Source organism: Limulus polyphemus, unplaced genomic scaffold (genome assembly GCF_000517525.1).
Source record: "Limulus polyphemus unplaced genomic scaffold, Limulus_polyphemus-2.1.2 Scaffold4129, whole genome shotgun sequence".
NCBI classification, from domain to species: Eukaryota; Metazoa; Arthropoda; class Merostomata; order Xiphosura; family Limulidae; genus Limulus; species Limulus polyphemus.
Window position 1 is genome coordinate 16,648 of NW_013669739.1, and position 14,563 is coordinate 31,210.

At 33.8% G+C, this 14,563-nt stretch overlaps 1 protein-coding gene and 2 non-coding genes across 3 annotated transcripts in view; 2 read left to right on the forward strand and 1 right to left on the reverse strand.

Annotated features, from left to right (window-relative positions):
• The first annotated feature begins 846 nt into the window (after positions 1-846).
• Positions 847-938, forward strand: Trnai-uau. Its single transcript is given in 2 exon segments — positions 847-884; positions 903-938. It is a non-coding gene; the product is annotated as a tRNA-Ile (tRNA).
• A 792-nt stretch (positions 939-1,730) lies between these two features.
• On the forward strand, positions 1,731-1,822 carry Trnai-uau. The gene is given in 2 exon segments: positions 1,731-1,768; positions 1,787-1,822. It is a non-coding gene; the product is annotated as a tRNA-Ile (tRNA).
• A 3,243-nt stretch (positions 1,823-5,065) lies between these two features.
• Positions 5,066-14,563, reverse strand: part of LOC106470635 (mediator of RNA polymerase II transcription subunit 13-like) — a 61,373-nt gene continuing 51,875 nt past the window's right edge. Inside the window, 9 exon segments of the mRNA XM_022399263.1 lie at positions 5,066-6,262; positions 6,802-6,920; positions 8,302-8,466; positions 9,522-9,773; positions 10,656-11,076; positions 11,461-11,690; positions 12,588-12,779; positions 12,994-13,232; positions 13,818-13,985. Coding sequence (XP_022254971.1) covers positions 6,130-6,262; positions 6,802-6,920; positions 8,302-8,466; positions 9,522-9,773; positions 10,656-11,076; positions 11,461-11,690; positions 12,588-12,779; positions 12,994-13,232; positions 13,818-13,985 — 1,919 coding nt within the window. The 3' untranslated portion in view covers positions 5,066-6,129.

The following is a 14,563-nucleotide window of genomic DNA, read 5'->3' on the forward strand; positions in this document are numbered from 1 at the left end:
GTAACAAACTTTGGCACCCAGACTAAGAACACCAACTGATTGTGAATTTGTCTAATAAACATTGGTGCCAAGAGTAAATAAAAATTGGGTTGTAAGTCTCTCTCTAGAAAACTTTGGTACCCAGAGTAATAAAAGATTTGGTTGTAAGTCTCTCTAGCAAGCTTTGGTACCCAGAGTAATAAAAGATTGGGTTGTAAATCTCTCTCTCTAAAAACTTTGGTGCCCAGAGTAAGTAAAGATTGGGTTGTAAGTCTCTCTAGCAGACTTTGGTACCCAAAGTAAGAAAAGATTGGGTTGTAAACCTCTTCTACAAAACAATGGTACTAAGAGCAAGAAAAGATTGGGTTGTAAGTCTCTCTGTAGCAAACTTTGGCACCCAGAGTAAGAAAACCAAGTGATTGTGAATTTGCCTAATAAACATTGGTGCCCAGAGTAAGTAAAGATTGGGTTGTAAGTCTCTCTAGCAGACTTTGATACCCAAAGTAATAAAAGATTGGGTTGTAACTCTCTCACTAGAAAAACATTGGTACCCAGAGTAAGAAAATATTGGGTTGTAAGTCTTTCTAGCAAACTTTGGCACCCAGAGTAAGGAAAGACTGGGTTGTAAATCTCTCTCTAGAAAACATTGGCACCCAAAGTAAGAAAAGATTGGGTTGTAAATCTCTCTCTAGAAAACATTGGCACCCAAAGTAAGAAAAGACTGGGTTGTAAGTCTCTCTAGAAAACTTTGGTACCCAGAGTAAGAAAAGACTGGGTTGTAAATCTCTCTAACAAACATAGATAACCAGTGCAAAAAAAAAAAAGTTTAGTATTTATTATTATGCACTTTTAAATATTCACCTTCAATCTCCAGTGGCGCAATTGGTTAGCGCACGGTACTTATAAGGCAGTATTGGTGAGAAATGCCGGGGTTGTGAGTTCGAGCCTCACCTGGAGAAGGTATTTTTTATAAAGTGTAACTTAAATACGTAAGTTTGAGTTCTCTATATTATAGGTATATATTCGGGCGTCACCGTTCAGGTGGATAGTCAGAATACCAATGAAAATTAGAAAGTTCCACGCTTCATATCGATCGGATTGTATCAACAAGTTTTATATTAGACATATCTGGTGCCTATGATTTTACTCATATTTAATATGTACATTGAAGTATTTGTAAGGACTTTGGTTTATTTTATAATTCATCTATTAAGACAGTTTTATAGTTGGAACCAAGAGTAATAAAACAACTGGATTGTGAATATTTCTAACAAACTTTGGCACCCAGACTAAGAACACCAACTGATTGTGAATTTGCCTAATAAACATTGGTGCCCAGAGTAAGTAAAAATTGGGTTGTAAATCTCTCTCTAAAAAACATTGGTACCCAAAGTAAGAAAAGATTGGGTTGTAAATCTCTCTCTAGGAAACATTGGTACCCGAAATAAGAAACTACTTGACTGTGGATGTCTCTAGCAAACAATGGTACCAAGATATAAGTACCAATAATTGTAAGTCTCTCTAGCAAACTTTCGTGCCCAGAGTAAGTAAAAATTGGGTTGTAAATCTTTCTCTAGCAAACTTTGGCACCCAGAGTAAGGAAAGATTGGGTTGTAAGTCTTTCTAGCAAACTTTGGTACCCAGAGTAAGAAAAGACTGGGTTGTAAATCACTCTAACAAACATAGATAACCAGTGCAAGAAAAAAAAATTTAGTATTTATTATTATGCACTTTTAAATATTCGCCTTCAATCTCCAGTGTCGCAATTGGTTAGCGCACGGTACTTATAAGGCAGTATTGGTGAGAAATGCCGGGGTTGTGAGTTCGAGCCTCACCTGGAGAAGGTATTTTTTATAAAGTGTAACTTAAATACGTAAATTTGAGTTCTCTGTATTATATCGATCGGATTGTATCAACTAGTTTTATATTAGACATGTCTGGTGCCAATGATTTTACTCATATTTAATATGTACATTGAAATATTTGTAAGGGCTTTGGTTTATTTTATAATTCATCTATTAAGATAGTTTTATAGTTAGTACCAAGAGTAATAAAACAACTGGCAACATTGGTACCCAAAGTAAGAAAAGATTGGGTTGTGAATATTTCTAACAAACACTGGTGCCCAGAGTAATAACTAAATTGGCTAAATGTGATAGAAATGGTACATGAAGCTTTACAAAGACAATTCTGTTTTTGTGCATAGTAATTTCCTGAGATTCACAGTTCAGGTACGTTAACTAACAAGCCTTACCGGACCATATCATTTATTGCAATGATAGTCAGAGCTATGTATATTTGTTTAATTTGATTATATATTTCTTCCTCATCAAGTAATTCACAGATATTGTTAATTATCTGAGAACTGTAAAATCACGCGACTCTAAACAGGCAACTGATGAATAGCTGAATAGTATTTAATAGTTATGATAATGAAATCTTATACCACTTTTTGTTAGTAATATCCCCACTGGCGCAATTGGTTAGCGCACGGTACTTATAAGGCAATATTCGTGAGACATGCCTGGGGAAATGTAGTTTTGTTAGCACGTGATCTAGTTATAAAGTGGGAAAGGCAAATAAATATTGTTGTATGCGTTATGTTCTAACTATAAACTAAATCACTTTATCATACGGTTTAAGTTTGAAATAAGTTAAAATATGATATACAAAAATCAGAATTTCTCGTACCTGTACTACTTGAAAAACATGTCATTAGAAGTTAAAGTAAGATGAACATTATATTATTATCATTATTGCACCTAAGCACAAATTTACACAACGTGCTATCTGTACTCTGTCCACCGCAGTATCGAAACAAAAGGTTTGCTTATATATCGAAAACTAAATAATTAAACTGCAATTTTATTGAACTCCGTAGCTCGAAAAAAAAAAAGTCATTTTAATAAAAAAAAATCAATATTCGACACAAAAAGTGTTTATATATATATATATATATATATTCCATTTACGTCTTTTAATTCTTAAGTAGTCATTTTCTGCTGTCATTTAAAGCAAATATTATTTTAGATACAACCATATTCGAATTTATTCATTAGTTTTTGTGTTTCAAAGAAAATGGTAGCTATAATATTGAACCATGCTGGCAAAACAAGGGAAATCATGATTCCAATAAAGACCTCACCGTGTAGTGAAAAAAAACTCCCAAGTGTAAATTCCACTGCAGATTACTAGTCCGTAACCAGAGCCATCACAAAGTATATTATCGAGGCTGTATTGTCACCATAGATAACTAGCAACCAGTTTTGAATTAGTCTTAATTTGAATTGACACTAAAATGTTAGATTTGTGTTGTTAGGGTTAAAAAATGACATTCTCTGCTTCAAGGTAGGAATGAATTATTATTAACTTGAATTGACATTAAAATCTCAGTTATGTGTGTTGTTAGGCCTACAAGTTTCATTCTCTGCTCCAGGGTAGGAATGAAATATTCTTAACTTGAATTGACACTGAAATCTTAGATTTGTGTTGTTAGGCTTACAAATTTCATTCTCTGCTCCAGGGTAGGAATGAAATATTCTTAACTTGAATTAACACTAAAATTTCAGTTATGTGTGTGTTGTTAGGCTTACAAATTTCATTCTCTGCTCCAGGGTAGGAATGAAATATTCTTAACTTGATTTAACGTAAAATTTCAGTTATGTGTGTGTTGTTAGGCTTACAAATTTCGTTCTCTGCTACAGGGTAGGAATGAAATATTCTTAACTTGAATTAACGTAAAATTTCAGTTATGTGTGTGTTGTTAGGCTTACAAATTTCGTTCTCTGCTACAGGATAGGAATACATTATTCTTAACTTGAATTGACAATAAAATCTTAGATTTGTGTTGTTAGGCCTACAAATTTCATTATTTGCTCCAGGGGAGGAATGGTTGTTCACACACTCACACCATATGTGGAATTTCAAAGCCGTTGGGATAACTTGTATTGTAAATGTTTTCGAAAATCGGATTCTAATTTTTTTAATAAGCAGAAATACAAAGGAATAAAAAGATTGTTTCGTTTGTTTGTTGTTAAAGGTAAATATACACAAGGAGCTGTCTGTTCTACGCCCACCACAGGTGTCAAAACCCGATATTATGGGTTATAAGTCTTCAGACTTACCATTGAGCCCCCTGGGGAGCAAATAGAAAAATATTGGTAGCATGAAAAATGAAACTCCTGGAATTCCATTCTGATAAATTCTGGATAAGTTTCTTCAAAATTTCTTTTGGTATCTCATGTCAGAAATTAAGGATTAAAAAAAAGCTATAGTTGTGAATGGTGTCTTAAGGTTGGGTAATTTAGCTCATGAAAAACAATCTTACAATTCAGTTAGTAGTGTTACCCAGTAAAATGGCAACCTGCAAGAAAAGGTTCAACGCAACGGATTGATCGGGGTGGGCCAATTCCATGACCTCTGCATTCGCCAGACATCACTTCACTAAAGTTCTTTCTTTGGAGGTATGTTAAGGACATCGTGTATCGCAAGCCTACAGCAAACATCACGGAGCTAAAGACCAGGATAACGGATGCCATCGCCACAGTAACTGTGGACATGTTGCAGAAAAACGGGGACTGAAATTGAATATATCGGTTAGACGTGCTGAAAGCCACTAATGGTGCACACGTAGAAGTCTACTGACAAGTCAATAAAAGCTGTTTAAGTTGGTCTACAAGATATTGAAAACTATCATGGTTGTATCTTCTTAGTTATTTTATTAAATTTTTAAATAGAAAAGATAAGTTTGGACCACTCTGTATATTAATTTAATACTTTGAAAATCCTTCAATCTTTTTTTTCCTTCAAAAGTGTGGAGTTGTATGTATCTATCTCTCTATGTGTGTGTGTGTGTGTGTGTATATATAAATCAAGCTCTTTCAAAATATTACAAAAACAAATGAAAATTGTTTCAAGTAATAATTTATTGTAAGTACCTGGACTTATAACTGATTTTTTTTTTAACTACAGTAACACACATCCATTAAGTACTGGTGTTTCTTGCTGAAGAATTGGATTATGTAAGTTTGGATCTAAATAAATGCGCATGTTTATTGAAATAACTGCAGTCAAACAACAATCAATCTCAGGTAGAGATGTTTATTTTTGAGCATGGTAGGCTAGAAACAGCTACCAAAATAAATAAAAAGTTCCCACACCAAGCCTCGGTCAACTTTTAAGTATTGCAGAGTTGCTTGGCAAGGCTTGGACAAATTAGCAAAATTACATACACTTTGTTACTAAACCCTGGTGGCTATTTCTTGAGTTATTTACAAATTTTAAAAAAATCAATACCATAGAAAATGGGAGATGTTTTCTATGTAGAAGAAGAAGAAAAAAATTCACAGGAAATAAAAGAGGCAGTGATTTTTAAAATTATTTTTTTTCTGACTTAACTTCTCAAAATGAACATACGATCAAAAAACTGAGATTGCTATTGAACCGATATTTTTTTTCTTCTTTTAATAAATGCCTGTATGAAAATTGTACACCACAATTAACTTTTGTAGTACATACATACACACACAATTTGTAACAATAACCATGATTGTTTAGCAAGACTCGTATAGCCTACATTCCTATACATAAACTGTACAAATGATGAAGATTTGTAAACTCTTCATAACTCTGGCCAATTCAATGGATATTAAATTATTTTCTAGTCACCGATGGAGTAAAGTCAGGTATCTTCTTTTGACAATATCCTAAGTAAATATATTTCTGTGGATCCCAGTAGAATTCGGGTGATGGGTGCTGATATATACAAAATAAATAGTACCACATTCTTCTGCTGGGAAATCTTCATCCCCGTACATGATACATGTTCAGTTTATTTAATGTGGCATGATACGCTTCACAAACAATAAAACAACCGTTTCTACATTACAATTAACAAAGACCTTGTCTACTGGTCTTCAGATCCAATTACACCACCAATCATTAACTCAGACTGGACTGGCATCTTGGTTTAATGGATGAAGATTGCTCTGCCCGGTACGTAACTGTGACCTTATCATAGACCTTAGAGTGGCAGTGCATGACTGGAGGACTTCCCTGATATGTGGTTTTTGTTCTCGTTGCCTGTTCTGTGCCATCAACTAATTGGGCCGAAGAAGACAATAAGAGGACCTGAAAGTGGTTAACAGCTCTTCACACAATAGCTTCCATCACATGATAGAGTTGCATCAGGACCTGGATGTGGACTGGCAGGCAAGAACGACGATCATGAGTGACTGGGTCCAAAGACAACCATGACAAGGCATTGTAGCCCTCAAGAACATACCTGAAAGTTAACAACACGACAAAGACTTGTTATAAATTAACACATTCATTAACATGGTACATAATGCCTTACTCTGACAAAGTGTTATCTACAGACTAGTAAGTTATGTAAAGTTACACGTCAAGACTCATTTTTAAAATGCAATGTCACACCACCAAATTTTACGTTAGATATTTAAATGAAGTGCATTCAAGCAAAAGTACGTATTTCTCAGTGCAAATCACACAGCTCATATTCACGCTTCTTCCTGGTATATTCTTCCCTGTACCGGGAAGAACTAAAATTTCTGATTTTTTGTAAATACAAGGATTACCATAATGGTGTGGTCAAAATTTCTCCATCAAAACACAACATTTAAGTGTTGTCTGACTCTTTAAAATAAAATAAAATTAAATATGATCTCATACTTTAGGCACACTTTTTAATTCATAACCTTAATAATCTATGGAGTCCTCCATTTTCATATTAGCATAATTTATAATAAAATAAACTTTAACATTAAACTAATAATAGACCTACTGTAGTAAGGACTGTCGTACCTGAGAACATCAGTGGTAAGGTTCGAGTCGAGTGGATGACAATTTTGAATATGAGGATTGGAGTGGAGTAGATCCTCTGAACTCTGCTGTACTGCTGGAGAGTGGATTAAAAGAGCCGACTGTGAAGAACAAACAGTGATTAATAACAAAATTAAAAACCCTTGTTTCCAAGATCAAAATGTTACTAAGATACAGTACTTTAAGACAAAAACTATTTTCATGATGAAAAGCAAGGTAAAACATACGTTTCTACAGTAAAATGTTAATATATTAATCCTTTTAATATGTTTCTTCTAAATTTATGTCCGTATAAACCAAATCTTGCTTGTACGTTATTTATAAAGTTATCAACCATTTAAAAAAATTTTTGAAGCTAATTCCCAAAATGATAATTAAAAATTGTTTTGTGTCTTCTTTTTTAATATTTCTTATAAAACTTATAATTTAATTTTAATCTGTACAAAAAAAAACTATCTATTATCATCACAAGTTTTCTTGACAAACAGCAACTGTTATACTGTCTTCATTTTTCTAGGATTCAAATGAAATTTGTTTTCACTAAATTATATATTTTCTACAAACACTGAAAATTTTGTTTACTAGTTTTAACACATGAAACCTAAGAACAAACATTTTTTAATAATGAATTAGTTTATTTAGTAATAATGCACTAAAGCCAAGTTCTCAGTAGTAACAGTGCTATAATGTTTTCCTTAACGATGACGATTGTTAATAAAGAATGTGTTTATTTGGTGATAAATATACCAATTTTTCCATTACAATCCTATACTATTTTTTCTGATAACCAATGCAACACACCTTACTAATACCACTAAAAAAATATTAGAGCATATACAAAGGTAACATCCAATAAAATCTGGTAAAGTTATGCTTGGTAGTTACAGTATAGAATTCTTGTGAGGAGAAGAACAGTATAAGTAATATTTTTCAACCATTTACAGGTTTTGTGTTATGTTGAATATAATTGAGCAAAATATTAGAATTGAAAAGGTAAATTAATCCTAAACATTGTGCCTGAAAATGTCTGACAAATTAAACAAAGTTGAAAAATTTCTAAAAAAAATCTTAAAACAATAGGAAGATTAATCTTACAAGAGAATAACTGATTAGTTGAAGATAACTGATTAATGAACCTGATGATTAATCTATTATGAAATTAGACTGATTGCCCAGTGCTAACGTTCCACCTATAATACATTTATGGTTTATTTCCCTTACCGTTCACTACAAAATCAACCTACAGACATTCTTATAATAAAAAAAAAAAATTAGTATTCTATCTACCTTAAGGAAGACGGGGCAGGAATTCTTGAGATGAGGACAGGGTGACCAGAACCAGTTTGGTAAAGGTTCTTATAAAAAAAATTAGCATTTTATCTACCTTATGGAGGACAAATTCAGGAATTCTTGAGATGAGGACAGGGTGACCAGAACCAGTTTGGTAAAGGTTCTTATAAATAAAATTAGTATTTTATTTACCTTAAGGAAGACGGGGCAGGAATCCTTGAGATGAGGACAGGGTGACCAGAACCAGTTTGGTAAAGGTCCAGTCTGGGCAGTGGAGACGTAATACCCCAAAGCTAATGGTTGTTGAAGCAGCTGAAGAGGTTCCTCTGGTGCATCAGTTCCCAAGCTACCAGAACCCTGAAGAGAATATAAAATATTACAACAAACAGAGTAGATGAAGTGCACTTTTTCTTCCAGTATCCACCAAAACTGTCAAATCAAAAATAAATTAACTAAAATAAATGTACAAAAACCTTCTCTAACAAGTCTTCTAAAAATAAAATTCTCAAGATTTTGTATCCCAAAAAGTATTTAAAACAAAAATGGATGTTAAGTGATATTCACTAGGCACAAACAGTTATTGATAAAAAAAATTTGGTAACACAAATTGCATATCAACCACCACTATGTCTGTTGCATCCCAGCTGGCCTGAAGAGCCATGGTATTGGGCAAAAGGCCTAGTCGACAATGGATATAGCAGTTATAACGTGATTGACTTACTACTATATAGTCATCTTTAATCTGAAGGTCTTACTAACAAAACAAGAAAATTTGTAACAGTGCCGGTAAAGTGTGTAAATCCTAAAATTTTCCTAAGCTTGAATATATTATTGGAGTTTTCAATATTTTTTTTTAACCTAACTAGTTATGTAGTAAAGTTCAACATATATGGCATTTGAATCACCAAGTTCGAACTTCAACAGAAAAAGTTACTTCCAAATGTATTTCAGTTGTTCTGTAAGTAAACCGTGGAAAAATCCACAATTTTTTTTTTTCTATATTACAGAAATGAAAACCTGTATTTAATTTTATTTTTTTTATTTTAACAGTCAGCGAATGTCACCTTTCTTAGTGACTTAAAAAAAAGAAACTAACGAGAACATCAGCTGATGTTGAAAGGCCTGGATTTTGGTTTTTAAACTTTGTTTTTGACCTTGTATTTAGTTCATTGTTCTCATGATTCTAAAACAAAATCACCTCAAAAGGCTGATATATCCTGAAATTGTTTTAATTTACAGCAGATCCAAAATTACAGAAAAATCACACCTGGTGAGAAAGTACCAACAAATCTTGAAATAATACTTGTTTATGATAATTATAAAATCAAAAACAATAAGTATTTTCATATAAATTCTATTCATACTTACTATTTAAACATACGAGAACAAAAACAAATATCATGATCACATACCCTTGTAGGCCCACTGTGGGGAAAGGGAGAATTTCTGCCACCTACACCCCCTGGACTCCCGAGTTGGGAAGCAGAATCTCGACGGGGAGAACCAACTGGACTTTGTGTTGGACTCTCTGTCCACCTGAACAGGTCATTAATATCTGGACCTACATTGATATCATCATCATTTAGTGCTTGGAAGATGTCATCATCGCCAAAAGATGTTCCCAATGGCTCGATGTGCTCTTGATGAAACGCTGCTTGTGTAGACTACACACAGAAATATTACACACAACCATTAAAAACTTACTTTTTTTTAACTAAATAACTTGCATGAAGCAAAATAAAAAAACTCAGAAGTTGATAACACACGACACCAAAATTAATCTCTATCAAATTAATGATAGTGATTCACTTTCACTATGTTATGCTCTAAAGCTTTTACTCTGAAGTGCTCTAAAACATTCACTATGAAATGCTCTAAAGCTTTTACTCTGAAGTGCTCTAAAACATTCACTATGAAATGCTCTAAAGCTTTTACTCTGAAGTGCTCTAAAACATTCACTATGTAATGCTCTAAAGCTTTTACTCTGAAGTGCTCTAAAACATTCACTCTGAAGTGCTCTAAAACATTCACTGTGAAATGCTCTAAAACATTCACTGTGAAATGCTCTAAAACATTCACTATGAAGTGCTCTAAAACATTCACTATGAAGTGCTCTAAAACATTCACTATGAAGTGCTCTAAAGCTTTTACTATAAAGTGCTCTAAAACTTTTACTCTGAAGTGCTCTAAAACATTCACTATGTAATGCTCTAAAGCTTTTACTCTGAAGTCCTCTAAAACTTATGGCAATCAATTAATTTATTAAAAACTGCATATTTAACTAAAAAGAGAACTTATCAAATGTTTACATATGTTGATTTCTTTCTTTTCAATCAGATGCGTTTCACATCTTCAGCAAGTTTCCTCTAGGACTCTTATAATAATTTTATTTTACTGAGCCTAATTTTTCCTGTGTATTTTTTAATAAAATAGTCTGTTTTTCGAACTGTGTAACTTTTTGCTACACTATACTGATAACCAGTAACCAAGAAAACACACGGAAAACAAGAAATAACATCAACACTCCGTAGTTAAGCCGTACTCACCTGGGCTGTAGCCGAGGTTGGGAAGACCAAGATGTGGGTACATCTGGCGTCCTCTGGTGTACTAAGATCGCATGAATGGCAGCTACTACTGAAGTGGTCATCTGGAGTGAACTCTCCAGGCATAATGCGGAGTGACGAATCTGGTTCTAAAGAGACTAGACATGCCGAGAGGATACAAGGAGTATCAGCAGGTCCTAGGACAGCACACTGACGACACAGTTCCCACAGGTGCCGACTGTACTGCAGCAAAGATCGGCGGCTGAGGAGGGACGCCCAATCCTTGAGCTCACCGTGTCCAAGGCGACCTAATCGTCCAACCACCAGCCGCCAGGGCTGTACTGTAGAGGACATCACACCAAGTAGGAAGTTCAGTAGTTTGTAAAGGCCCATCCATCGGGAAGCTGCCTTCTTTCTTCTTGTTCTGTCCATGTAAAGAATAAAAAGAATAAGAAGAAGAACCCATGATGATGAGGAAGCCATTTAAGTAAATATACATAGATAATAGAGACTGCCGATATGGGTATTAAAAACACAAAACAAGTAACAATGTTAGAGCATCCTAAGGAAGACCGAAACATTGTTTCTTGTTTTGTTTTAAATAAAAGTTTTAAATACCTACATCAGCCATCTCTTCTATATATATAAACATATAATAAGAATCGTAACTCACGAGTATTACAGATTCATGATCATCTTTCTATATACATAACAGTTCAGGCTGGTGGATAAGTAGACCAGAGTTATGTCATTTCAAGAGCAACAAAATGATGATGTCAGTGAACAAAGAAGCAATTAAATTACTTACCTGTTGGGTATTTCAACGTTAATACAGCACGTCTCAAGGACCTCTCCTTTGCCATTAGTACAGGATGCTACCAGCCATCGTTGGTCTTCCACTAGACAGTAAGTGCAGTACAGGATATTGGACTTCTCCTGGCGATCACCAAACATTTCACCAAGCTCTGTCTGCTTGTCCTTCAAAGGTGCCAGTATGAAAGGTGGACTGTGCAGTCTATAAGGTCCAGAGTTTCTCTCCTAAACAACAACAAACATGATTCAGAATTTGGCATATATAGAAATGCAAATTGTGTTATCAATTGATTTTCATCATAGACCTAAACACATAGTTTTACAATAATTATGAACCTATTAACTTTACACAGCATTAAAAACAAGAATACAAAAATATCCCCACTTCTTAAAAGTCTGGATGAGTACACAGGGGCATTACAGTAACAAAATCTTGGTTTAGTCATCTGTCAAACTGAATCTAACAGTTCAGTGATGACATTACAGTAACATATCCACACACATTACAGTAACAAAATCTTGCTTTAGTCATCTGTCAAACTGAATCTAATAGTTCAGTGATGACATTACAGTAACATATCCACACACTAAAGTAACAAAATCTTGCTTTAGTCATCTGTCAAACTGAATCTAACAGTTCAGTGAGTACATTACAGTAACAAAATCTTGTTTTAGTCATCTGTCGAACTGAATCTAATAGTTCAGTGATGACATTACAGTAACATATCCACACATTACAGTAACAAAATCTTGTTTTAGTCATCTGTCAAACTCAGGGAGCTTTATTGTTCCATCTAAATGAATCACTATGAAACATTCCCAAGTCTAAGACTCATTACTTCTCTTAAATTCAAATATTTTTATTACTTTAAACATGGTAGATGAGTTTTGAATACACAAAAATTGCAAGCAAAAATACATTTTATTACTTAAACCAAAACTTGAGCAAAGCATTTCACTTGCAATCTATGTTTCAATAGTATTAATCAGAAATAATTTCACATTTTTACAACTGAAATTTGTGTTGTAAGAACATAAGGTATCTTTATTTTATCTCTGATAGGTGTAGAAGGAATATATACTACACTAATCTCTTTTTTGGTACGTCAGCGACAAACTTACATCTTTTGTTTTAACAAACAACTCCTTGCTGGCGGCAGGACCAAATCCCGTAAGAGACTTTATACCCGGTTGGTGGACAAGAAGACGGGGACACTGTGAAAAGACCGAGAAGGCCAGGGCTTTCAGTTCGTCCTGCTGATGACTTCCGACTTCAGACTTGCCGAAACCAAGAACAGAGTCTAACCTAACCATCTGTAATGGACAACCATACCAGTAAACAAATATTTACTAAGAATAATTAAATAAAAAAAGATATCAGTAAAAAGGAATTATTCTTCATTACTTACTACAGAATGAAACTTTTTTTAGTTTTCTCGAACACACGAATAACACTTACTATCAGCTAAAACTTGCACTGCTACAAGGAATATATTTTGTTAAATACATCACAGAGGTTTATCAGTACCTGAAGAAGAATGTTGTTTTGTATATGCTCTGGGACAAACTTCAGCATGTGAGTGTAACACCTAAAAAGGCCCAGGGTGGCTAGTCTATACATTTCACTATCTACGCTGCCATATGTAAAAGGTTCTACTATGTAGATGACGAGTGCAGGAGGATGTTGTTCTTCTTCTCTTTCCAAAGGATCTTGCAAGCTGAGACCAGAGATTCCCGAACTACCAGTGCAACTGTCCTGTTGGCTATCTGTTGATCACATCAGATTTTAATAATTTAATGTCAGAGAAACTAATTTACATACATGAGCTTGAAGTGTAGTTACATTTCCTTTGATTATTTGAAACATCTTTAACGTATGTAATCACGTAAAATAATGTAATTAAAGTAACAAACGCTTTTCATGTTGCCAAATTTATGAAGAGTTAAACCCCATTAGAAAAAAAAATGGATCCACTAAACAGAAGTGAGTATTTTATTTCAGAAAACATTATTTTTTTTACTTTCTTTATATGAGATCCATCAAAATGTTTGTTGTATTTCATGACAATTATAATAATAATTACATTATAACTAGAATATCATATACTCCTCTGATGCTTGTTTCATTTTCTTCCAAAACTACACAAAGGACTTCCCTAATTTTGAACTGACAAACTACCAACTCTTGGGCTACTTTTGACTAACTGCTCGATTGGACAGTCACTTTTTTACAGTGCACACATAGTCCCAAAGTACAGAGAATGTTTACGCAGCAACAGGCTACAAACCCCCATATTCACAGTCTGGGTATGCTAACTTCTAATGTTTTCTGTACTAGAGAAACAACCTTACCATTTTCTTGTTGTTTGGATGTTGAGGCTTGCTCTTTCTCATGACTCTCTGGTGTGCCTGGTGGTAATGGTGAAGCTCCAAGAACAGATGGTTTACAGCTAGGTGGTTGAGTATGAACTGGATTCACAAGCAGACTGCTGTCTAGTGATTGGGCGGCTAAGAACGGAGCTGAAATATTACCACAAAATGCGTATATAAACCAATACGTGCTTCTCAAGTTCTAAATCAAACATAAAACAACTTAATTTAACGTCTAAACTAATAAATCAAATATAAAGAAAACTGATAAGTTGACGAGTGCTTCTGTAGTTCGTATTTTGTATTTTTTTTTCTACTTTCAAACATTACTCTATGCTCCAAAGTTTGCATTTTTTTTCAAAAACAATTGATTTCAGATCATCATTACTTTCATATATAACAGAAATAAAACAGTCACATCAGCTGAGCAAGTTATTAGTACTAGAAGCCAATATTTGTAAAAATTTTAATACATCTTCACAAGAAACAAAATATACAGTGAAATAGATATTATATATTTTTTAAAAGAAATGTTTTAATTTGAGATATTCAGACTCCAAAAACCTTTATATAAAACTCAAGTTTATCAAAACATCTTAATGGAACTAGAGTCATCCTTACAAAGTTAGTATAATAATGGTTGGAGACGGCTTGAATGGGTAATGAAGAAAAACTTTAATATAAGTTTAACACAACAGGAAATGTACGTTTCGACAAGGTTTTTGTCA